Here is a 27,278-nt window from a genome sequence, read left to right as displayed (position 1 = left end):
GCTGACGACAGTTTGAGAGAGATAATTGCTAGGTGGGGTGCTAACACAAAATGTAAATATTTGAAAATAGATTGGCTGTGTTGGGATCAGTCTACACAGCGTGACCTAGGGTTGCGGGTGAACAGAATGAACGAAGGAGAGGTTGTTTATTCCAAAATTGTTATCTCCGTTTTGACTCCTGAAGGCTGAAACAACTTCTGTTTTTCTCCCTCTTATGCTGTTTCTTCATTTCCTCATACTCCCCAGATACCTCCTCTGATAGCGGTGCAAATACCTCACTAGCTCTACGTACCAACTTTGTTTGGATCAACAAAACCCACATGGTCACTGGCTACTTCATTTGTTCAGCCACTTTTTTTCTCTATTCTCTAGCCCCATCAGCATGAATACTACCCCTCCCTAGCTGTCTTCATAAATATGCCAAACTAGAGTAATGAAAGAAGAGCAAACATAATGCAATGGTGTATGTTTAAGACTAAAGCAAGGTATGGCAGTGGAGCTTAGTCCCATGTGTTGCATGACCTGCAGTATGTGGAAAATCATTGGTACTTCTGGCAGCCTGGATTACCAAATCTGCAGGAAATGTCACTGACTCAGTCAAATTGAGCACAGCTTTTGGGCTTGATCGGCTGAAGGCACAGTAGTTCTTTCATGAGTCTGCGAGTTATGTGGATAGCACGTTTTTTGATATAATCATTCCACAGTTTGAGGAAGTGCAGTCAGAGGTAATGGGACACCATCAATCAGAGGAAAAGTGACAGGCAGGTTGTTGGGGAAGCCCCATATTGCACCTCACTCAAACAGATTTTCTGTGTTTGGAAAATGGTGAGAGTGAGGGCTACATTTTTATTCATTTGTGGGATATGGGGACCAAAGTGGCAATCTGTGTGGAGCCAAAAGTCTTAGCTGAGATTTTATATAAGGTTCTCTATTGACAAGGAAAGTGGGGTAAAAATCAGCAAAGAGGACTGTGAAATACTTGAACATGTTAGCATTGAGTAGGAGGAGATACTAGTGGTGGGTCAGACGATACGAAGATGGGTCTTGACGATACGAAGGTGGGTCACGTTATGGACAGTGCGGAGGGTTGTTCTAGGTTACAAAGGGACATTGATAGAATGCAGAACTGGGCTGAGTGGTGGCAGATGGAGTTTAACCCTGAAAAGTGTGAGGTGATTCATTTTGGAAGGACAAACTTGAAAGCAGAATACAGGGTTAACGGAAAGATTCTTGGCAGTGTGGAGGAGCAGAGGGATCTTGGGGTTCATGTTCACCGTTCCTTGAGAGCTGCCACCCAGGTGGATAGAGTTGTTAAGAAGGCGTATGGTGTGTTAGCTTTCATTACTAGAGGGATTGAGTTCAAGAGCCGTGAAGTTATGCTCCAGCTATACAAAAGCCTGGTTCGGCCACGTCTGGAGTGCTGTGTCCAGTTCTGGTCACCTCATTACAGGAAAGATGTGGAAGCGTTGGAAAAGGTGCAGAGGAGATTTACCAGGATGTTGCCTGGAATGGAGGGAAGGTCTTACAAGGAAAGGTTGAGAGAGCTAGGGCTTTTCTCTTTAGAACGACGAAGGATGAGAGGTGACTTGATAGAGGTGTACAAAATGATCAGAGGTATAGATAGAGTAGACAGCCAGAGACTTTTTCCTAGGGTGGAGGTAGCTTTTACGAGGGGACATAGTTTTAAAGTGAAAGGAGGTAGATATAGGGGAGACGTCAGAGGTAGGTTCTTTACTGAGAGAGTGGTCGGGGCGTGGAATGCATTGCCAGAGAGGGTAGTGGAGTCGGCCTCATTAGGGGCATTTAAGTGGCTATTAGATAGGCATAAGGATGATAGTATAAGATAGCGGTGGAGGTTAGATAGACCTTAGGATTAGGGTAAAAGTTCGGCACAACATCGTTCAGTAAGTGTAGGGATAAACCTGGGAGCTACGGGCCAGTGAGTCTAACATCTGTGGCAGAGAAATGTTTGGGAAAACGTTGAAGGGCAGAATTGATCTCCATGTGAAGAGACAAGAATTAGTCAAGAATAGGCTTATTAAGGGAGAGATCAAATCTAATAAATAGATTGAATTTTGAGAAGAGGTGACTTGGCAGGTAAATGAGGGTAGTGTAGTTGCTGTAATCTACTTAGGCTGCACTAAGGCATATGACAAGGTCTTTCATGGCAGACAAAGAACCCTTTGGATCCAGAGCAGTTTGGATCCAACATTGGCTTACAGGCCAGAAGCAAGAGGGTGATGGTTGAAAGGTGTTTGTGTGTTTGAAATCCTGTATCCAGTGGTGCACCACCGGATCCACTCCTGGGTTTCTTGGTGTGCACATTGATTATCAAGACACAATGAGGTATAATCAATAAGTTTGCACTTTGCACCAAAAAAAAAGGATGTGTGGTAAATAGTGAGGAGGCAAGCCTTAAACTACAACACAATACAGATGAACAGTAGCTGTTGGAATTTTAATTGTGAAAAGTGAGAGCTGATGTATTTTGGGAGGACTAACAAAGCAAGATGGTACACTTTGGTAGGACCCTAGGAAATACATAGGATTAGAGGACCATGATGTGCATGTTCATAGAGCCTCCAAAGCGCCAGGACAGATAGACAAGGTGAAAGCACATGGGATACTTCTCTTAGTCAAGGCATTGAATACAAGAGCGAGGAGGTTTTGATGGAGTTGTGTGTAATGTTAGTTAGATGACAGTGAGTGAGACTACTGGTGTCACCACATTATAGGAAGATGTGATTGCACGAGACAGGATGTGGAACAGATTCCTCGTGGTGTAGCCTGGCTTGAGTGATTCAGCTGTGAAGAAAAGCTAGATCAGCTGGGATTATTTTCTTTTCGAGCAGGGAAGGCTGAGGTGGGGGGGAATCTAATTGAGGTGGCTAGAGTTCCAAGGAGTAGGTAGGAAGAAATGTCCCCTCTTTAGTAGAGGGGTTATTAACAAGGTGGCACAGTTTTAAGGTAAGTAGTAGGCGATTCAGAAGGGGTTTGAGAACTCCCTCCATTCCAGCACTGTCAGTGTCCCCACACAGTTCAAACTGTACTGGTTCAAAACCGCTTGTTTTCACCTCCTCTCATCCATTTGTGGATGGATGACAAATATTGACCTGGCCAGCAATGCTCATATCCCATGAAAGAATTTTTCTAAAAATAAAGATGTGATTTTTAAGCTTTAAAATTTTTAAGGAAGTGTGTTCTTTTTTAATTTTAAACCAGAAACTGAAGAAATGGTGGCACATTTGCAAGTCAGAGTAATGTAAAAGGTCTTTCTAAAAATGTAACTGATCTTTAAGACCATATTTACTCTACTTTATACTTTTGAATTAATTGAAATTAATTGAACAACTTTGAGAAGAGGTGAAGTGTCTAGTAACTTCCTCAAGAGAGAAGTGAAAGGTGTTTTGATTGAATTAACAGACCAAGCTTTGGAGAAGGTAGATTTAGAGGAGGTTTTGCCATCAGGCGCAATAAATTTCACATCAAAACGGGTAAAGATGCGCAACCTGGGAAAAAGAACATTAAAGGGTTACATATTCAGCATATTTCCAGTAAGTTTTTAAAATGGGAAGATTTGCAAATTCAAGACAATTTTGAAGGCAAATTCAAATCAAGAAATGGGATTCTGGGCAGTTGTGTGGCAAAATGCATGAAGTAATCTTGTGGGAAGTCTAATAGTTAGACCAGAGGGAACTGTGCTCTGGCTCAAAGTTGTATTCGGAAGAGAGATATTGTTGTTCATAAGAATTTGCCACGCAGAGACTGATAACCGTGTTTTTTATTCTGTTATATGATGTAAACATCAGCAAGGTCTGCATTTGCTGTCTATCCTGAATTGCCTTCTAGAAGATTGTGGTGAGCTATCTTGAAGTGCTGTAGTCCTACTGATGCATGTATATCTATGGTGCAGTTAGGAAGTGAGTTTTGTAATTTCAACCTGACAGTGAAGTGTGGAATGTTGCAAGTCAGAATGATATGTAGCTTGAAGGGGAATGTGCAAGTGGTGGTGATCTTGTGCATTCACCGACATAAGAGAGTACCTACATTTCAAAAATAATACAATGGCTACACATTGTTTGAGATGCCCTGGGTATATGAAAAACAATACATATATACAAATTTGTTTTTTGTTCCAGATTCAGTTCTGGATTTAGCTAAATTTATCCTTTTACTTCCCCCATCTCTGGTCAATCAAAGGAATGAATTTATTGCAGCCTGCTTTTCACTCTTCATGGTTTAAGTCCACACAGTTCCATCAGATATGAGGATAAAGTTACACATAATTTGCCCATCTAATTTGACGTAAAAGTTACTTTATTGTTCAATTTTGTCATTAGCACAGTTTTTCTGCACCCTTCATTCGTTCCCTTCATCCATACCCCTAGATCTCCTCATGTATAAGCTGAACACAGCTCAGCCAATCCATTTTCAACTGTTTGCATTTCTTGTTAGCAGGTATTAGGCTGCGAGTTCTGCTGAGAGTAACGTGCCTCACTCCCTAGAACCTGGCCAAAATCTGTAAGGTGCAAGAGATGAGTGTAATGGAGTACTCCCCACTTGCCAGGAGAAGTACAACTCTTAACATCATTGGAAACTTGACTACCATCCAGTTTACATGTAACGCAATTCATTTTGCTTATACCATGAAGTAATGAACATACAATATATGTGACTGCAGTTGTGCAGAACTTCTGCTGCGTGGAAACTGATGAGTATGTCACATTCTCCAGATATGATTCAAAACCACTATGTTTTTGAACAAAACTAGTTTCAAAAGTTGCAAGAATGTTTGGTGGTTTGGCACTGTAAAGGGAAATTTTTGCATTCCCTGGTTTGCAGAGAATGGGGTAATCCTGAGGTTTGTTGAACATCTTGTTTCCCATGATGTTGTCAGATGTTCCTGTATCAATGAAAGCTACTGTATTTGAGCAGATGGTGATCACTGATATGATTGTTCTCTGAACGAAAGCATGAAAATGTATTCGGGATCATCTGCCTCTACATTTTGGTTACGTGTTTTTACCCTTTTACATGCGCATGGCACCCTTCAGGAAGTATTGGCCTTACTAACTAATTTTGTCAATGAATAACAAACACCAGCTAAATGGCTGTTTTCTGCGAGTTTATACTGTTTATCAGGAGCAATGCACTGCCACACAGCAAAGACTTTTTTTTGGACAAGTTTCACCACTGTTTGTGAGACTACTAAAGTTGCTGTGCCAGCAATTTGCTGGCATGTGAACAGTGAACAGAGTTTACAGGAATTGAACTTGGAAGTATAACAGTTACTGATGGCAATCTCAACTTCAGTAATATTGGACTCAAAAGTCCTAGCAATGTTCAGTATCACAGAAGTCATACATGTTTGCTGGTTGTCTTGATCAAGTCTAATATTGGTCAATTATTTTTTGTTTCTCAGTAAGTTCACCTGAAGATAATTGATTCATACTTTTTGATTGATCATTGGATTCATTGAAGCATTTTGTGGAGTTGTAGTTTAAACCTACACAAGACGGAAATACATCTCAAATATTTTCTATTCCTCACTTCTGAAGGAGCTGTCTTCCTTTTTGTCGTGACTTTTCATGAGCTTGCCATCTGCTATCATATCTTTTGAAATATCACAACCACTTTTTTGCCAATGCAAGAATGCAGATAATGGCTTCAAATTCACGTCATCACGTGCCAGGTGGGACACTGCGTGTTGACCAAGATGGTCTGGTCAGTGTTTGTGCATGGTCTAGGATCAAGATTGTTTAACGTCTCTGTAATGATTCCAGTTTTTATTTGACTGTGGTTTATTTTTGCAAGGTCAGTGCCTGTGATTGTCCTACTGCTGAACTCGAGCTGAAGGGCCTTTTGTGTGTCAACAACAGGCTAAACCCTCTGTGTTGTCTAAATCTTCAGCTTAAAATGGTGCAAAAATTAAGCTATGACTTTCCAGAAGTTTGATACCTGCAAGCAATATTTCCTATTTGTGACCATCTTTTTCGCTGTTATGAAGTTCTTAGAGGAGAAAGAACACTCAGTTTTAGTAAGAAGCTTTCAGAATCCAATCTGCAGCTGTTAAAACGTGAATTCCTTTACTCTCCTTTCAGACTGCCTCTGCTGATATGGGTGTGTAGTAACCTTGAGCGGACAAAATGCACAATGCAATTTCAAGGAAGCAGTGGTATTATTGCTAGACTGTTACCCCAGAAACTTAAGTAATGTTCTGGGGACCCGAGTTCAAATCCTGTCATGGCAAATGTTAGGATTTGAATTCAGTTTAAAAAATCTGGAATTAAGAATCTACTGGTGACCATGAAGTCATTGTCAATTGTCAGAAAAACCCATTTAGCTCATTAATGACCTTACCTGACCTGGCCTACATGTGAGTCTAGACCTACGATAATGTGGTTGATGCTCAGCTGTCCTCTGAAATTGCCTAGCAAGCCACTCAGTTCAAGGGCCGCTAGAATGGGCAATAAATGCTGGCTAGCCAACGACGCCCACATCCCGTGAGTGAATTAAAAAAAAATTACAACCGCTGCCTTCAACTTCTGCTTCAAATTAGACCTGCCTCGGATGTGTTATCCTTGTTCCATCAGTGTTGGCTGTATCAGAAACCCTGGCTGGCCTTTCCTAACAGTGCTGTGTGTGTGCTTAAACAAGATGGACTGAAGCAATTCAAGAAATTGGTTTACTATTAGCTCTTCACATCAATCAGGAATAATCAACAAATGCTGATCTTCCTCTTGGCACCCGCATTGCATGAAAGAAAAAAAGTGGTGTTGCACAGCATCCATCTTCCAGAGAGACCACTCCTCCACTCTTCCCAGTTCCCCAGTATTCTTGTGAAGTCTGAACATACTGAACTCTGTCCTGGGTTTGTACCCGAGTGCCTTGCTTCACTGTGTCAAGCACACGCATTTCACACCTTAACAGTAGCACTGAGTAATTCAGAGAGGGTTTAATGCCAAGAATGTGTAATTTGTTTTATTTTCTCTCGTCTGCCTTCCTTTCCCTGAGATGTTATCGTGGTATAATTGATTCATTTATATCTTTGTAACTTTCTTGACAAATCAAACAATTATCGTTTGCACACATTTTTTTTGGCCTACACATCGGAATACATCTGCACCATTGTAAAATTACAAAATATGGTGATTTTTCTTACTGAAATCATAGTCAAGATCCCATCATAGGCAAATATATTCACTTTATCAATGTCAATAGTTCGATGTCTGCAGAAGCAGGAACCATAGGCAATGATCAAAATTAATAAAGCTCCATTATGCATAAGGTAACAAGGTGTAGAGCTGGATGAACACAGCAGGCCAGGCAGCATCAGAGGAGCAGGAAAACTGACGTTTCGGGTCTGGACCCTCCTTCAGAAATGGGGGAGGGGAAGGTGGCTCTGAATTAAATAGAGAGAGGGGGAGGCGATGATGGAAGGTAGATAGAGGAGCAGATAGGTGGAGAGAAGACAGACAGGTCAAGGAGGCGGGGATGAAGCCTGCAAGGATGAGTGTAGGTAGGGAGTTGGGACGGGGGTTGGTCAGTGAGGAGGGAGGGGCGGGTAGGTGGGAGGGAAGACTGACAGGTCAAGGAGGTGGGGATGAGGTTAGTAGGTAAGAAGTGGGGGTGGGGCTTTGCCAGTGAGGAGTGGATAGGTGGGAGAAAAAACGGACAGGTCAAGGAGGCGGGGATGAGATGAGCGGGTCTTGGGATGAGGTAGTGGGAGGGGAGATTTTGAAGCTTATGAAGTCCACATTGAGACCATTGGGCTGCAGGGTTCCCAAGCAGAATATGAGGTGCTGTTCCTCCAGCCTTTGGGTAGCATCGTTGTGGCCCTGGAGGAGGCCCAGGATAGACGTGTCGCCCAAGGAGTGGGAGGGGGAGTTGAAGTGGTTTGCGACTGCGGGGGTGTTGTCATTTGTCACGAACCGAGTGTAGGTGCTCCAAAAAGCGGTTTCCAAGCCTCTGCTTGGTTTCCCCGATGTAGAGGAGGCCACATTGGGAACAGCGGATACAATATACCACATTAGCGGATGTGCAGGTGTACAATATACCACATTAGCAGATGTGCAGGTGAGCAAAAAGTTGAAGATTGATTTTATTAAACTGGTTCCGGTAACCTCTAATCTGTATCAGATGATTTGCCAGTGACATTACGCAATGTCTTTATAACAAGTTAGATAAACTGGTACGCGTATGCTATACATTTCTAAAAATTTGGTCCAATCTGTATAAGCAAGAATTTACTCTGATAGACTATCGTACAATTTCAATGGAAACCTTCTTGACCATTTTGTACTTTACTCTCTTGGTATCATAATTTCATCATGCTTGCTTCCACAAATCAAACCTATCTGTTCCGTCAGGATACGACTTCTATAATGGACCAAAATACTTTACTTTCACTCCTGGCTAAAATGTTGCTTCTTCAAACTCAGTCTACCAGGTGAATTTTTCTAGATCGGGACTACCCAAACTGATGGCACGTGATTTTGGGCTTGCAATTTTCTCCAGTTGGTCACCCCCATGATTGAATTTTACTAGGCATTTTGGGGATTTCAAAGATGAATTAGTCCCTGTGTATTTTGAGCACTGGTTGAATAGATCTGGCAGTGAATGACTAAATTAGTTGTCTGCTCTATTTGTTCAATTCTGCATTCTAAGAACTTAAGGGAGATGAGGGCAGTAATGGGCAAAACTGCCAAGGTGAGTAACGTAGATGGAGGATCTCTGGTCTGAAGAAGAGTTATATTAGACTTGAAACATTGACTCAGCTTCTCTCTCCACAAATGCTCCCAGACATGATTAGGTTCTCCGGGGATATTGCTGTTGAATTAGCTTTCAACATAAAATTCTTCCTTTAAAAGATGGTTGATCAAAATCCTTTGGTGAAAAGTCACTATTGAGCCTTTCTTTAAAATGAAACTATGGACCCAAACTGGATATGGTCTAGCAGTAACGTCATTGGACTAATAATCCAGAACCCAAGACTTTGGGGTCGTGTGTTTGAATCATGGATGGTGATTCAATAATGAAATTTGAGCTTGACAAAAATCTGAAATTGAGCTAGCCAAATGGCTGTATTGTCAGTTGTTGTTAAAAATGGAAAAAAAAAAATCTGGTTCATAGATGTCCTTTAGACAAGCAACTTGTTCTCCTTATCTGGTCTGTTCTACACATGACTCCAGTCACAGCGATGTGGTTGATACTTAACTTATTTCTAAATTGGCCCTACCAAGCCATGCAATAAATGCTGGTCCAACCAGTGATGCCTATATCTCGTAAATCAATAATTTTTAAAATCCAGTATGTTGTCAGCCCACCATCTCCTCTGCATCTAATGTAGTAGAGACTTACATGCCAAAATGTGTCATACTAATTGACATTTAAGAGGTTCAAGCCATGATATTGCAAGACATGACCGCCAGTTAGTCATAGGTATATCAGAATACTCAGATGACACCATTTACACCATCTACTGTCAACACAATATTGCATGTATGAGGCAAGTGGCACGAATAATTGATATTGAAGTCAATGGCACAGATGTCATTTAAACCACATGAATGACATTGACTATTTTAGCAATATGGAGGTGGAAGCTTAATTTCTTTTAGGTGATTAGTTTTTCTAACATTAGTCTGAACATGTCTGTATCTGAAAAGAATCACAATGAACCAGAGAAGGTGCCATATGGAATATCACTTTTTGTTTCACAAATGTTTTAGTGCCCAGTCACATTAACATCAATGTGCCCTCATAAGTCGTGGAGACTGTACAATAAAATCAAATGAAAATAGCTGGTCCAAATGTTTAATTTGTGAAGTTTATTGTAGATATCTGTATCTCTTTGTCGTGATCTCCATCAGCCATCATTTTATTACAAATTTACTTCTCTATTGCTTCAGTTCAAATGGAAGTGTTGATTACCTTATTGTAGTGCATCCCAAATGTTTTTCTCACTGTAGTACCATTTTGAAGCTTAAAATTTTTTGTGACTCCTAAGTGGAAGCAAAGTGGAGGGGAAGGGGGTCCTGTGAAAGTGGAAGCCAGTCTATTAGGTTAGGAATTCAGGTATTACAACTATTAGGCCATTTGCAGGCTTAAGGATTACAGCCTAAAATATCAATTTACTTTGTCTTTATTGGTATTAGAACATAGAACAGTACAGCACAGTACGAGCCCTTCGGCCCACGATGTTGTGCCGAACTTTTACCCTAAACCTAAGTTCTATCTAACCTCCACCCCTACCTTATACTACCATCCATATGCCTATCTAATAGCCACTTAAATGTCCCTAATGAGACCAACTCCACTACCCTCTCTGGCAATGCATTCCACACCCCTACCACTCTAAGTAAAGAACCAACCTCTGACGCGTCCCCTATATCTACCTCCACTCACTTTAAAACTATGCCCCCTTGTAATAGCTACCTCCACCCTAGGAAAAGGTCTCTGGCTGTCCATTCTGTCTATACCTCTGATCATTTTGTACATCTCTATCAAGTCAAGTATTAGTTTGGTTGAAAGAAAATCAAAAACATAAATGATACCAGTGATGAAAAACTAATATTAAATCATATTGAAAATGGCTGATCCATGTGTTCTTATTTCGTTTACACATGTAAGTAACTTCCAAACAGTAATTGTTTGTTTTGCTGGTTATATCTAGCACACCTTTGGGTTATCAAAAAGAAATTTGGATTTAACAGCATTTGTTACATCTGCATTGATGGTGCAACTTCCTCATTTTAACACACTTCCTGATGTAACACTTGAAATGCATGCAGACCTTCTCAAAACTTGCAGGTGGTTTAAAAATATGTACACATTTGATAACTGGGTGTTTTTTTTCCAGAAACATGAACCGTGAAGATAGAAATGTGCTACGAATGAAAGAACGTGAACGAAGAAATCAAGGAATTCAACAAAATGAGGACACATTCACTGGAAGTTCCCCTCTATTTGCTGAGCCGTATAAAGTACAGGTACAGTAAATATGGGTGAGCAAAGTTAATAATTGTCCTCTACATGTAACATACTTAGGGCAGAGAGTTATCAGTCCTGCCCTTTTCCCTTGTGATCCTAAAATGGGACTGTTATGAGGATGACAAAAGCAGACTTGAAATGGAATTAAATCCTCCTTTGGCCAGAAATTCCCAAATATTGATGGGGCCTTGGCTTTTGAGGGATTCTCATTAGCTTGTCTGAAAAATAAGTCTTTTGAATATGTAAACTGCTTCCACCGCTCAAGGTGCTTTGAATGTGGTGATTTATTTAGAAATGTGTGTTACATTGTCAAATATGACAATAAATTTTGTGGATTTCACAAACAGTAAATAGAGAATCTTGGTTTCACATGTGTTTTGTGAAATTAATTTATTGGTTTAAGAAATCTTTTTTCTTTGCATGAATGTGTTTCAGGATAAAAAGTTAGATTTCTTTTAAGTTGGGTAATTTACAGATACGATATACCTTGCAATCAAGAGCCACACATCACCAAAAGACACAACTTTTCTTTCACAACAAGTGTCACGTATACTTAGTTATCTGCATTGTGCTTGTAGCATTCTTACTATTGTTTGTTCCCAATTTCCTGATAATTTTTTTAAGGGTTGCAGACCTGAGTCTTTGAATACCTTCTTTACTATTACAAATTAACGTAGCCTACCAAATATGTAATAATCATAGAGAAAAACATGCAATTGACATTAAAAATGCCATGTATTTTGTGTACACCGATACTCAACACAAGTTTACGGCTATGTCTGACTGTGTTGTGGTTGTGTCTATGCTTGATACTTCAGTTTTGTTGGAGCTGCAGTTGAATATGTAATTCTGCATTCTTGTATATTTAGGAACCATGTTCACCTTTTGTTGTATGATGAAACAAGTTCTATTGGCTGTCTTCCAAAAATATGACTGCATTATTTGAAATTGGTGTACCTGTTTGTACTTGGCCCTCCTGTTAGGATTGTCATTTTGGGTTGCCACTTTGTGCATTGTAGGTGTCTATTGTTGCATTCATTATCAGCTGAACAATTTGATTTCAAATTGAAGAATTTTCTATTTCTAATATGTATCTTTTCTTTTTTTTTAAAAAAAAGGGACGGACGGAAGATAAACTTTCTAGCAGAATTCAGAGCATGTTGGGAAATTATGATGAAATGAAAGACTTCATAGGAGATAAATCTCTTCAAAGGCTCATAGGCATACCCAAGGGGACAGTTCCATCAACTACAGATGAGAAACCTGACCAAGCTTTCTTTGGTGACCAGCGACACAGCACATCTCACCAAAGTAGTAAGTGGACTCCAGTGGGTCCAGCAACTTCTGCTCCTAGTACTTCTTCACAGTCACAAAAGAGGTCAAGTTCAGGGTTGCAAAGCAGCCATGGCAGTAGCCAAAGACTTAGTGGTGGCAGCAGCAATACTAGCAGTAGCAGTAGCCAGAGACATGATCGTGATTCATACAGCAGCCGTAAGAGAAGTGGCCAGCACGGATCTGAACATTCAAAGTCCCATTCAGTCAGTCCAGCTAAACCACCTGCAGTTTCTTCTTCATTAAGTTCTAGTCATTCTAGATCTCAAGGAAGTGACCACCACAATAAGGAGCGGCATCGGTCAAAGTCTCCTCGAGACCTGGATGCTACCTGGGACTCTCCATCTCGTGTTCATACATTTCCCACCAGTGGACAGCATTCTTCACAGTCATTCACTCCTGCATTGATGTCCAAACCCAATTCAATGTTACAGAAACCTACTGCATATGTAAGGCCTATGGATGGACAGGATCAAGCCCCTAATGAGTCATTGGAACCGAAAATTCCTCCAGAGCATTATGGGAACCAGTCTCACAGCAGTCTGGCAGAAATGAAGTCTGGCAACAAAGTACATCTTTCAAAACTAAAAATTCCATCTCAGCAAGTGGAGGTAAGGGAATCTCTCAGTTTTTTTTTCCTGCTAATTTGAAAACTGAATTTTACAGCACTTTAGTGACATATCAACAAGTTACATAACCCTGTCAGAAATAAAACTTACATTTTATTGATGCTACAGTGTCCAAGTTTTAAAAGCTCAAACTCAGACTTCACAACCAATACAGAGTTGTGTGTCGTTCAAGTCACTTCTCCAGAGGTGTAGTCATTAGCTGAGCTGGGCTCCACTCCAAACATGGAAATTTACAAATTAGGAGTAGGGCGCCTCTAACTTGCTCCACCATTTAATACAATTATGACTAATCTGATTGTGGCCTCAAATTCACATTTCTGCCTGCCTCGAGAACCTTTGACACCCATGTTAGCCAAGAATCTACCTAGTTATGCCTTAAAAGTATTCCCTTATCCTGCTTCCATTGCTGTCTGAGGAAGAGTTACAAACAGTCCAGAACTAGAGGGCATAAGATTAAGGTGAGAGGGGAAAGATTTAAAAGGGACCCAAGGAGCAATTTTTTTCAGGCATAGGGTGGTGCATGTATGGAATAAGCTGCCAGAGGAAATGGTGGAGGCCGGTACAATTATAACATTTTTAAAGGCATCTGGATGGGTATATGAACAGGAGGGTTTCAAGGGATATGGGCCAAATGCTGGCAAATGGGTCAAGGATTGATTTAGGATATCTGGTCAGCATGGACAAGTTGGACCAAAGCGTCTGTTGCTGTGCTGTACAGCTCTGTGACTCTGTCTTGTGATCCTTTTTGAGGGAGAAAAAAAACTTCATCTCAATCTTAAAGGGAAGACCCCTTTTTACACTGTCTCCTCATCCTAGTTTCTCCCACAATGGGAATTATTCCTGCACTGTCCACTCTGTCAAGTCCTTACAGGATCTTATCCATTTCAAGATCACCTGAGACCCATCCAAACTCCAATGGGCCCAGCCTGTCCAATCTTTCCTTGTAATATAACCTCCCTATGCCATGTATCAGTTGACTGAACATTCTCTGAACAGCTTCTAATGCACTTGCATCCTTTTACAAATCAGGAGACCAAAACTGTGCACACTCCTGCAGCTGTGATCATCAATATTTTATGCAGTTGTTATCTGTACTTTTATATTCAACTTCCCTTGCAATAAATGGTGGCAATCTGTTTACCTTCATTATTGCTTGCTGCACCTTCATAGTAACTTGTGATTTGTCTTCCCTCTGCCTTGTGTTTTGCAGTTTTTCAAACTTTAAATAATGTTGGTTTTATTCTTTCTGCCAAAATAGGCAAGTTCACGCTTTTGCACATTATACTCTGTCTGCCAAATAATTGTGTACTCAACCTATCTCTCTCACTTTACAAATTCCTTTTCCTCTTCACAATTTCCTAACTATCTTTGCAAAACAGAAAATTTAGCAATCATACATCGGTCCTTCATTCAAGTTTTTTTTTAATATAGTTTGTAATATTGTCCCAACATTGATCCTTGCAGCACACCACTCATTATGTCACAACAGCCTGACAACTACCCTTCTATGCTCATCTTGCCCACCTTCCTATTACTAAACCAATCCTCTCATCATGCTTGTATATTATCTGGTACACCATCAGCTCTTATTTTACAAAGTAGCCTTTGGTATGGCACCTTATCAAATGTGTTTTAGAAGTCTAAGTGTAGTACTTTCACTGGTTTCCCCTTATTTACACTGTTTGTTACTTAGAGTCATAGTCATAGAGCACAGAAACAGACCCTTGAGTTCAACACATTCGCGCCAGCCAGCCATCCCAATCTGACCCAGAATCATTTGTCAGAATTTGGCCCATATCCCTCTAAACCCTTCATATGCTCATCCAGATACTTTTCAAATGGTGTAATTGTACCTACTTCCTCTGGCAGCTCGTTCCATTAATCCATGACCCTTTGCATGAAAAAGTTACCATTCAGATCCTTTTCTAATTCTTTCCCCTCCCAGTTTAAACCTATGCCCTCTAGTTTTGGAATTCCCCCACACTAGGAAAAGGACGTTGCCTATTCACCCTATCTGTGCCTTTCATGGTTTTATAAACCTCTATAAAGTTACCCCTCAGCCTCTGACACTCCAGCGAGAAAAGCCCCAGCCTATTCAGCCTGTCCTTGTAACCCAAATCCTGCAGTCCCAGCAATACCCCTGTAAGTCTTTCTGAGTTCTCTCAAGTTTAACAACATGCTTCCATATGGAAGCGTGACCAGAATTGTATGCAGTATTCCAAAAGTGGCCTTGCCAATATCCTGTATAACCGCAACATGACATCTCAACTCCTATACTTAATGTTTTGATCAATGAAGGCAAGCGTACAGATGTTAACTTCACCACCCTGTCTACCTGCAACCCCACTTTCAAAGAACTATGGACCTGCACCACTAGGTCTCTTTGTTTGGCACCACTCCCCAGGGCCCTACCATTAACTGTATGAGTCCTGCCCTGATTTGCCTTTCCAAAATACAACACCTCACATTTATCTAAATTAAACTCCATCTGCCACTCCTCAGCACATCAACGCATCTGATCAAGGTCCTGTTGTGTTCCGAGATAATCTTCTTCACTGTCCGCTGTACCACCAATTTTGGTATCATCTGCAAACTTACTAACCATGTCTCCTATATTCACATCCAAATCATTTAATTAAATGATGAAAAGTAGTGGGCCCAGCACTGATCCTTCCTCAAATAACTCTTAATACATTGGTCAAACATGGTTTCCCTTTTAAAAAAAACACGCAGATTCCGATTGCATTTAAGATTTTCTGAGCATTCCCCTTAGTATTAAATAGTAGGATTTTTCCTGTGACAGATGCTTGACTAACAGGCCCATACTTACCTGTCTTCTGTCTCCTTTTAGAGTCAGTCATAAAGCTTCTTGAATATATTTGGAAAAGAATGGACTTATTAGGGATATTCTGCATTGTTTTTTCCTGGGGTGGAAACGTCAAATTCTAGGTGGCATAGGTTTAAGGTGAGAGGGGGAACGTTTAAAGAGAAATGCAAGAGAAGTTTTGTTTATAGAGAAGGTGGTAGGTGCCTGAAACATGCTACTAGGGAAGGTGGCAGAAGCAGATATGATAGCAACGTTTAAGAGGCATTTAGACAGACACCTGAACAGGCAGGGGACAAAGGGATATGAATCATGTGCAGTCAGATTAGTTTAGAATGACATTATGGTTGTTACATACATGGCGCAGACATGTTGGGTACGTCCTTGGATTTACACTGCCCCTTCCTATCACGTTTTGATCATAGTTTTCCATATTGCTACCTTGCTGTCCTGCCTTACCATCTATACTTAATTTTAGAGAATCTTCCTAACTTGATCCCTTTCCTCCACACTCCCCAACACCAATTATTTTAAAGACCTCTGTACTGCCTAGTTTGACAGCTCCTCAGTGCTATGATTCCAGCACAGTTCAGGGGAAGTCTGTCCCAACAGCACAGTTCCCAGTCTCCCCAATGGTGATAAGTGGTCAAATCTTCCATTCGTCTCTCTAGTTTTATTTATCCTGTGTCAATTTGCTTGTGAACGTAGGATGTAGGGTCAGTTAGCCCAGTTGACTGGACGGCTCGTTTGCAATGCAGAGTAACCCGAACAGTGTGCTTTTCAATTCCTGCACCAGCTGAAGTTACGATGAAAGACTGCCCATCTCAACCTTCCCCCCCCCCACCCGCCACACTTGGGTGAGAGGTGGTGACCCTCATTAAGGTGGTGACTGCCACGAATCATTGTTTCTCTGTGTGCGCGTGCCTCTGCCTCTCCCTCCATCCCTCTGTCTGTCTGCCTGCGTGCCGCTGTGTCCCAGAGTTCTAGAACTGAGGGGGATTGTGCACGCGTTGGTGATCTTTCAGGAATCGATGGAGTCAAGGAAAGTCCCAAGGGACTGAAAAATGGCTTACATAACTTGTAATGTATAATATCTATAATATACAGCAGACATGAAACCAGCAAATAAAATATCCTGTTGGTCAGGGGAAACTTACATTTATTTCGTTTTGAAATTTACAGTCTTCTGTGTCTGGTGATGCCAGTTGCGTGGATGAGATTCTGAAGGTACGTCTATTATGTTCATAAGCATTAGTACTTTGTCCATCTTTATTCTGGCTTTTTTTCCTTCTCTTCTCATTTGCCCTCATTTTCTATAGATGCTGATAGACATTCTGCTGCCAGGATATAATATAGCCACTGGGAACCATGTGGTATTGTGGTCATTCTGTTTATTAAGCTCATTGAGTCAGTGGTGCCTGACAAATTTTGATTCTTTTTCTATGGTGGTGTTAACGGTAACCAAGATTAATCTTGTGTTTACACAGTTACTTCAATGCATGTGCTGGCTAGTGATAAGGAGCCATATTCCTAGCTGATATTTTCCCTGTCCTCGGCAGAAAGAGCAATTACAGTTTTCTCGTGCTGCCTTATTTGGAATACGGCAGGGTTCAAATACTTTGCAATAGCTTAAAATGCAGACAGTCCATTTATCCACCTTAGTTGAATCCATGGGTGTCTGTATGATTTAATTTTACAAAATGATGGTAAGATTATCCCCAAGGGCATAGTTGGTAACATTAGCTGCATCTCCTTTGCAGATAGTTTGCATGTGTTTCACAGTAGCAATAAAGAATGGTAGGGATTTCTTTCCCATGTCACACAGCTGAATTTTCTGAATTAATTGAGGAATAGCAGTGATCCAGTAGTAAAACAATGCAAAAAGCTAAACCAGGGACACCTTGAAAGTAAGCATTATTATCTGTAGTATTAATATTATGCTTCTGTTATAAATGTAAGCTACCACAAAATTCATTGAATATAAATTGGGCTCTTATTGAAATGTGGACCTAAATATACTTTAAAAGCTATTTGTTCATCCTCTGTGGGATGAAGTATAGCCACCTTAAAGCACTGCTGCCTCACAGCGCCAGGGACTGGGTTCGATTCCACCCTCAGGTGACTGTCTGTATTGAGTTTGCACTTTCTCCCCGTGTTTGCCTGGGTTTCCTCCGGGTGCTCCAGTTTCCTCCCACAGTCCCAAGATGTACAGGCTATGTGGATTGGCCAAAACAAATTGCCCACAGTGTTCAGGGATGTGCAGCTTGGAGGGGTTATGAGAATGGGTCTGGGTGGAATGCTCCGAGGGTCAGTATGGACTTGTTGGGCTGAAGGGCCTGTTTCCGTACTGTAGGGATTCTACGATCTAAGTTAAAGACCAAATGCAATGTGTTTCAGCCCCCAGCTAAAAGTGAAAATAAGTGTGTAACTTTGCATATCCATTGTAAGTTCCGCCTATATTGAAATGCAAGTTAATGATATATACTTGTAAAACTACATTTAGAACATGATATCGGGTAGTGGAAGGTGGTGGCACAGTGGTAATGTGAGTCAGACCTCCAGTCAAATGTTCTGTTCACCATAGGAGATGGTGAAATTTGAATGCAATAAAGAAAAACCTGGAATAAAAAGCAGACGTAATAGTGAGTATGTAACCACAGTGCCATAAAATTCCATCTGATTCAGTAATGTCTGAATTAAGGAAATTTGCCATCCTTACCTGGTCTCGCCGACATGTAACTCCAGACCTGCAGCAATGTGGTTTACTCTTAACTGCTGTCTGGATAATAAATGCTGATAATGTAATGATTCCTGCATCCCGTGAACAAATGAAATTTCAAAAAAAAGTCTCCATTAAAGTCTGAATGTAAAAACTTACAAAAAGTGTTTCAAAATGTCTATGTAAATGTATGTTTTTTTTAACAGATTAAGTTTTTATATTGGGAAGTTTGAGTTGTTTAGGTTCCGTTTGGGTAAAACGGGCATGAATCACCTGTTGTTTAGCATTGAGCCATCTGTCACAGAATACAGTTCTGACCCATTATACACTGTGCTTTAGGAAATGACTCACTCCTGGCCACCACCTCTGACGGCAATTCATACACCGTGCAAGGCTGAGCCATCAAAATTTCCATTTCCGACGAAGGTAGGTATCTTTGTTAAGACCATAGAATTTTTAAAACTGGAGTCAAGAGAAGAGTAAATGGACAATGGAATTGGAGTGTTGTAGTAATTTAAATAATTTTAGCTGTGAATCAATGTGGTCAAGAAATAAGAGCTGTACAGTATCAGAAAAAAGAAATGTCAAAGGGCAGGCACGCTGCAAGTGTGTGAGGAAAGCAATGCAGAGAAATTTAAGAAAGGGATCTTGAGTATCATGTCTCCTTTTAGTGGAAAAATTGTACCACTTTAAACTTAACTAGAAATTGATACTCTTACAATTTGATGCATTTTAATGCTGATAATTTTGACTGTGTCTGTGAACAAATGTAGATAGAGCCATGCTTGAAATGAGAGATCCAAATACATCAGAAAACTGAATATTTCATTAACAAACTGCTAAGAGGATCCTGTGATGATGTACAGGTGTTAGTTTATATTAAAATGATATTCATTTGACAGAAAATTTAAAAGTACTCTTACTACTGGTTAACTTGAGGAAGATCTACTTTGCTGCATCTTTTGAAAATTGAAAATTACTAAAGCTTGTGATTAACCTCGGTGTATTTCTTTCTTTTTCCTCTTGCTTTTGCTTTCATGCTGCATCTGATTCTGTCGTTCTGTAGCTGCTCTTCTCTACCCCACTGATTAGGTTCTTGTCCACATCAAAGGTGTATTTTAATTCTTTTTAGAATTTTTTTTCTTCTCATTGAATTATAAAGTTGAATTAATCAATTTTGGTGAGTGGAAAGTTCATTACAATGATTCTGATTGTGAATAAATTGAAGAAGTTACTTCCAGCACACTCTTACAGCACATTGTGACTAAAATCCTACAGAATATGTACATGATCTTGCAGGTAAAAAGTGCAAAGTTCCTGAATGCCAATGGATTTTAGAGGCCTATATTAAAATTTGGATAGTCAGCGGATCATCTCTGGGTAAAGGAGCATTTCCAATCCTAAAGTGACCATTTCAGCTGCAGGACATTTCACATCTTTGTTATCTTTTATTTTTTTAGGAATCTCAGCATGTTAACTACAGTGTACCAGGGCAGAGTAAGTATTTAAAGCTATTTAAAATAGGATGTTCTTAATGTGTCAAAATTATATTAGTCAGACTCTATGATTCTATCTTTACAATGTGATGCTTCTTTTCAGAGGAACTGACTTTGTCCAATTTTCTGAGCGACACAACATGGAAGATCCTCTTTATCATAAACTAAACGAATATTGCATACTTCACAGACACAGCACTCTCATGCAAATTTCTGCCTCATCTTTGAGAAAAAGTATGAGGAGTAAACACACTCACTTGGGATATACAGACAAGCTACTGTAACAGAAAAGCCAGTAAAATACAATCATAACTGACCTCTGTGTAAACATAACCAGTGTTTACTCATCAGCTTGATGTTTTTAGCCTTTGAAATAACCGTCTGTATAAAATCATCGTTTATGATCGTTTTAGAAAATGACTTGATGCAATGCTTTGTAGCACTGAAATTCTAACACAGGTTTCTGATTATTTTGGGGAATAACTTTGTTCAGAAAATGCCATCATTTCCGTAATTAAAGCACTGCCTCCCAGCAGATATAAAATTTCTATCCACATCCTTCGGTCTGTACGATGCATACGTCCATGGAGACCCACAAGTATTTAGAACATATGTTTTCTACCTATCTAGAGGAGTTTAAATCTAAATTAATGTAATGGTTCACAGTTGTCCGCATAGATTTGCAACTTTCAGACCATTCTTAAGATTATAACAATTTGTCTTCAAAATCTGATGAACCTTTAATTCCAAGTCGGGTTGGCAGTTTAACTCCTGGTCAGGTACACATTTGGTTCTGCAGTGTCCACCATCTGGCACGATTGGGTGGTGAGAGTCGAGGGAAGCTAAGCATTCCTTTACAGCTCGTAGGAAAGTTTTACGAGTATGTAATTAAGGCACTGTTCTTAACATGCCACCTAACTGATTAAACAACATCACTTAGCACAGAATGGGGCCCTGGTTATAGTCAAGGTAATCCAAAGTGATTGAAGCAAGCAAAAATGGATGTGAAACACTGAAAGTTGCTTGGTAATATTTTTCATTGCTAGTTGTTAACATCTTATTGATTTTTAGAGTAAACCGTGGTCACAAGGTTGTCTGCCCAATAATGTTTCTATTGAGTGCCGGGCGTTATTGAAATATCCAGTAATGACAGGGTAATTAGGTTAAAATAATAAGCACTTCATAATATAATGCTTTAGTTACCTGAAAGTTAGGGTGCTTAATATAGCTGAAATGCACTGTCATTATTTTAATCAACCTGTTAGGATATATTACGAAACGCATCTAGGGTAGTTGGGACTTTAACCTATAAATTTGCTGTTGTATGGTGCCTTTAATTTCCTCAATGTAGTTAATATGCAAGCAGTTAAATACATTTGCTCGTCATGGTTGTAATGTAAATAAACATAGGCAATTTGCATGCATGGTGCCAAAAATAGCAAAGATAAATGACCAGAAAACTAATTTACTGGTGTTGATTGCGGGACAAACTTGGGTCGTGACACTTGGATGTACTCCAACTCTCTTTTGTGGATATTTTCTAGTCAACCTGTTTAGAAATGCTATTACGTGCTTCTAGACCAGGTAGGACCTGAGTCTGAGCTTCCTGGTTCAGTGAGGGACACTATCACTGCGCCACAAGGGACACTCCAACTGTCCTTTGCAGATATTTTCTAATTTGTTTATCTTCTAATCAATCATCCAGCGATATTACACACTTTGGAGCAGTTGCGACTTGAACCTGGGTCTCCTGGTTCAGAGGTAACCACAGTACTGCTGCGCCACTAGAGCCCCTAGAAATGTTATTACAAACTCTGGAGCAGACGGGATTTGAACCCAGGCCTAACTAACTGGCATAACAGCTGAATGACTTACTCCTATTTTACAATGGTCTCTGAAATTAGGGGTGGAATTCTTAACCTAATTCAGAAAGTATGGGTACCAATGATCTTGTATCTATAACAATATCCTTTTTTTCCCCAAAATATTTTCTCTCTTATCCAACTATTAGATATCCTTTGCTTGTTTCTGCTGTTTTCAATATAATAGACCAGTTCCTCCAAAAAAACTTTGGTACTGCAAAGTTGTAGTCTTTTTGCATCCCTGTCCCACATACTTCATTTCTAACTATTGATTCCACCCTCTTCTAGGACCAATGCCTCAGACTAAATCAAACTGCACAACCCTGATATCATCTTTCATTCTAAACTGAACACAAAAATGTATGTCCCCTGCCACATATGTGCTTTCACCTCCAGCTCTGTAACATTGCCCATCTCTGTCTCAGCCTTATTTGCCTCTTAACCTTCATCCAGAATTCTTACCTTCTGATCTGGCTATTCCAATGGCCCTCTGGCCAGCCTCCTAGTCTTTTCCCCTTCACAAACCTAAGCTTGTGCAAAACAGAAATACACATGTATGGTCTCTCCTCATTAACCTCTGTTTTCATTTTCTCATCCTCGTGTCAAATTCTTTCTTGGCTTTAGGTGACCTGCACCCCTCAGCTTTGCAGATTATCCCAGTCTACATTTCTCAGCACTACAGTCTAGCTCTGGCTTCCTACATATCCTCCACTTCTCTCCACCATTTGATTGCAGTGCCTTTAGTTGTCTTGGCCAAATGCTTGGGAAATTTTTCTCTCCATCCCATTTTCCTCAAAAGTTACACCAAACCACATGCATCTGCCTTTTTCATCTCTCCTGTCTCTTGAATTGAATGACAGCTTGCTGAGTGGGTTTACGTGACAGATTGCTCAACGTGAGCACTAATATCCAGTTTGATTTCGTTCTCATCTAGTGGTTATGCCACAAGGAGTAGTGATAAACATTGAGAATGCCTAATGATTTTCATTCTCAACCTAGGTTATAATTGTAGTGTCTCCAGCATTACTTCAATTGAGATCGGGGATTATTAAACACAGATCACTCATTGAACCCAAGATCTCATCTACTCACTAGATATGCTTACTTGATGATTAGGGGAGCCTTTGTCCAGTATCTGTCAAGTCGGGTGCAATTTTATTGCACATAATAGAACACCTTAAACAATTTTTGCTTACAGCTATTTTTTTAATAATGAGATTTTAATTGCAGAGAGATACAATGCAGCATCAAAATCGACCTCCAGCCATCACCAAGCAAAATGGTAAGTAATTTTCATTCTGCTTCATTTTGGAGCAAGGTTTTCTGTCCACATTCTCTGCAACAGCTGTAAAATCCTTTTTATTAAAATTGAGTGTATAATTCAGTACATCTAGAGCATAGCGAAATGCTTCCCTTTACTTCTGGCAAATGTGTGAATGAGGAAGTGTGCAAACTGCAAATTTCATTTTTTGGTTATGTGGTCACCTAATGCCAAACCAGCTGATGTTTCAGCAGTATCAAAGGAAAAATGTGTAAACAGTCTGTAGCGGTGGGGGAGTACAATTGTCCTAGAGAGCTGCACATATAATGATTCCACAGCTGTTCACATTAGAATGGTGTCTTCCAGATAGGTTTTTTTGGTATATATTTGGCTGTTCCTAAAATGGGAACAGCGCAAGTTTTGAAACAATGAATGCTTATTTTAGATGTATGGATATAATATGAAAGGTAATTTAACAAACATTAAATTTTGTAGATTTACAGATTCTTAATGATAATTTAATATTATATCCAGCATATTTACTTTGCATGCTTTTCAGTTGTCTATAAGACAATCTTGTCAATTTTCAAATTCATTTGTTGTCATTTCTGATCAATGCCTTTATTTTCATTGGGCACTGTTGGATTATCAGGTTTATTGCAAAACAGAACAATTTACAATGGAATAAACATATACTAATTAAAAAGTGCTCCACTTAAAGAAATCCTCACTTTTGCTTTTAAACTCCTCTTCCTTCGTCGTTAAGATGTAAGTTCCAAACAGAAGTCACCTGTCATCATAAATCTTGGTTTCAACTGCTCTTGTATCTCCCACATTACTCGATCTATATTAATTATGGGCTTTGGACCATTCAAAATTGAAGTTATTCTTACTTGATATACACTTCAATGAAGAAAATGGTCTTTAAGGCAGAACAACTGCTAACACTTGGGGAAATGGAAACAGCATAATTTGCCTATCAGTGATTTATTCTGCAAATGGCTAAAGACAAAATAACTAATTCCAATATATCGATATTAGATCAGGAGAAACTTTTCAATGGCTGTTTGATGTGCAGTATGATATTGAACTGTACAAAGGTGAGCTTTGATCTGAAGATGGCAATGGAGATCATAATGCCCTTCCTCTCATTCAGGGCCAAATCAGTGCTTCATTTATTGATCTCTATTGTAGAATAAAATAGATAGGATTGCTGTACAGTGAGGCAGCATGGACTTGATAGGCCAAATGATGTCCCCTGCCATAATGACTGACTCTATTGAGCTACAGTAGTGAAGACGTTACAAAGTATCTTCAAATTAAGATGTCACTGTGGTTGAATAGATTTATCCTGGAGAGCTGCAAGTTGAAAGTATTTATCTTCTAAAATACTGGTATACATTAAACTCAATCGTTACTTAAGTGCTCCTCCTCTTGAAACAGTTGGCCCCTCAACCATCAATTCCAGATGTTTCATCTATGCAGCCTGGCTATACTCTTATTGGATTAGGAAAATGCAGCTCTCACCTATAACTCAAGAGTAGAAGTCACAATCATTTTATTTTCCCTATGTTTATAGTCCTAAAGTCAATTTTTGTTAAGTATTGATTGCATTAATAGTAACATCAATACCAAAGTTATTATCACAATTAGAAAACCAAGAAATTTCAATGCCATAATTGACACTTGATTTGATTTTCTTTAAGTACTATAGCTCAATGAGGTTGGCTGTGTTTGTAGGCTAAGCAGAGGTCTCCCTTTGGAACTGAAGAGAACAGAAATGGAGAAAGGTGTTGTGTAGTGTTTTACTTTTTTATAAAACAAATCTAGATTCTATGATATCAAAAAAACAAATCATGAAATAGTACTTAGAAGGCAGTTGTAATAGTTTACAAACAGTGTGATTTAACACCTTCTTTCTTTTTAAATAGCTCTGAAACTGACCAACTTGCTTCAAGGTAAGTCTACCTGCATTGGGTTTTAATTCTAACATAGAAAACGCTGGTGTGATAAGCAATGTGTTTGTTGCAAGATTTTGTTTTGGTGCTTGTACTTAAGCTGCAAATTATGATGCTCTATAGCAGATTCCATACTACTTGCTGTTCACTCCATTGCCAAAAATCCACTGTTACTTGCCCAACTTCTGGAGCGGATATTCTGGAACCTCCTGCAATCTTTGCCTACAGTAGGTTAGTGTAGATCATGTGATAATGGCAGAAATTTAAAGCTAATTGTTACAATTGTTTAGTCTGTCTCCTTTGAGAAGATAGCTTATTCTAGTTGGTGTATTTGCCGGATGAATGTTCCTCTGAGTGCCATTATGCCATAGTACTGCATTGGGCATCAAGCTGAGCAAATCATACTGCATTCTTGAATTGATGCAATGCAACAGTGTAGAACAGCCAACATATTTCTCTCTCTTTGTCTCTCTCGCCCCCGCCTACCTCCTCCCGCCCCCCTCGGCCCCCTTGCCCCTGCTGCTGTATGGTAGGCAGTGTTATTGAAAATTACATATTTGTACAGCCTGTTAAATGAAAGCATTATCTGTACAGGTTATAAGGAATTGAAAGTTTTTCTTCAAAAACATACATCAGGTTCTCTTGGCTGTCATTCATTCTTTCAGAATACCATTTAAATAGATAAATATTATTTTGACTGTTTGAGGAAAATTGTATTGCATGCACCTTCTGAATTTGTCACGAAACAACAGTACAATGGCCAAAAGTAATTCTTGGCTGTTAATGCTTTGAGACTTTCTGAGAATATGACAGATGTGATATAATTTTTTTCCACTTCTGACCAGGCTAAAATGTGATTTTTGAAATAGAGTTTTTATCTGTTGTGTCACTAACTTTATTGCTTAATTCCCCTTAAGTTGTTAGTGAGTTGTCCTTCTGAACCATTGTAATCCATGTGGTTACAGATACATTAAAGCACTGTTAGGGAGGGATTTCTATATTTTGATCCAGTATCTCCTGGAAGTTTTTCTGATTAACTTGAAGAAACCTCTTTGTTGTAGTTGACAGAGCTTTACATCACAGCGCTTTTCTTTAACATTCAGAGAAGGAAAGAGTTGAAGATGCAGAACCTTCTGAGCTTTGGCCTTCACCTTTTCAGCTTTTTACAGTGATATTTTGCTGTTCCTGTCTTCAACAAATATTTTTCTGTTCCTGTACTATTCCCTCCTAGCACATCTGTTTGTTTTCCATTTTTCCTCCTGTCCTCCCACCTGAATGTCTTTGCCTTTCATTTAGGTCCGATCTAACAAGCATAGCAAACATAATCCTCAAAATCCCACTCAAGCCAAGCTTGAAAGAATAGTAAGAGAGGATACAGGCGGATTATTTGCCAAGAATGGAACAGAATACAACATACATTTCTAAGTCATTTACAACTTCGTGTTATATGACAAGCAGTCAGAAGTATGATGGTTGCCATGGAATCTTACTTTATAAGTAGAAATGAGTGTTTTCAACATACGTATAGAAAGTAATCTTACACCTATGGACGATGAGAAATAAGAAGAGAATCCTCGGAGAAGCTTGTGACATTTTTCAAATGTACTGTGGCAGATTGTATGTCAGTATGGCAGTATGTCGGTATTACTAGCTTGGTAGTCCAGATGTCTGGTTTGTTAATCCAGAAAATGTGTTCAAGTGCAATCTTGATGGTTGATAACTTGAACATAAATAGCAATCTGGAAATAAGATGGGGTATGTTTATTTTTTAAAAACAAACTATGAGCACATGGGTGTCAAGACTTTTGTGCATTTTTTAATATCATCTGTAACCTCAGTCAGGGAAGGAAGCTAGCTCTCCTTACCTGGTCTGACTAATAAAATTCCAGCACCATACCAATACAGTTAACTCTTGCTTGAACTTTGAAGTAGTTAAGCAATCCACAGTTGAATCAAACCACTACAAAGAGAACAGGATGTGGCACTTCAAGGAGGTGGCTCATCACTCGGGGAGCAGAGGGATACAGATCCTTGGAAAATAGGCTCAGAGACAGTAGGAACTGCAGATGCTGGAGAATCTGAGATAACAAGGTGTAGAGCTGGATGAACACAGCAGGCCAAGCAGCATCAGAGGTGCAGGAAAGCTCACGTTTCAGGCCTAGACCCTTGGCCCAGGCCCGAAACGTCAGCTTTCCTGCACCTCTG

At 39.7% G+C, this 27,278-nt stretch overlaps 1 protein-coding gene across 5 annotated transcripts in view; it reads left to right on the top strand.

The window, feature by feature from the left end:
• aff4 (AF4/FMR2 family, member 4) overlaps positions 1 to 27,278 on the top strand; it is a 97,187-nt gene that overhangs the window by 30,991 nt on the left and 38,918 nt on the right. For 3 of the 5 annotated variants that reach the window (XM_020525947.2, XM_020525935.2, XM_048604046.1), the window contains 7 exons: positions 10,862 to 10,991; positions 12,111 to 12,935; positions 16,960 to 17,004; positions 18,836 to 18,922; positions 19,957 to 19,993; positions 23,085 to 23,136; positions 25,047 to 25,073. In XM_020525947.2, the coding sequence (XP_020381536.1) occupies positions 10,862 to 10,991; positions 12,111 to 12,935; positions 16,960 to 17,004; positions 18,836 to 18,922; positions 19,957 to 19,993; positions 23,085 to 23,136; positions 25,047 to 25,073 (1,203 nt within the window). The remainder of the gene's footprint in view (positions 1 to 10,861; positions 10,992 to 12,110; positions 12,936 to 16,959; positions 17,005 to 18,835; positions 18,923 to 19,956; positions 19,994 to 23,084; positions 23,137 to 25,046; positions 25,074 to 27,278) is intronic. The other 2 variants (XM_020525966.2, XM_020525959.2) reach the window with 1 other exon arrangement.

Source organism: Rhincodon typus, chromosome 12, assembly GCF_021869965.1.
Source record: "Rhincodon typus isolate 14 chromosome 12, sRhiTyp1.1, whole genome shotgun sequence".
In the NCBI taxonomy this organism is placed as follows: Eukaryota; Metazoa; Chordata; class Chondrichthyes; order Orectolobiformes; family Rhincodontidae; genus Rhincodon; species Rhincodon typus.
This window is presented reverse-complemented; position numbering and strand designations above follow the sequence as displayed.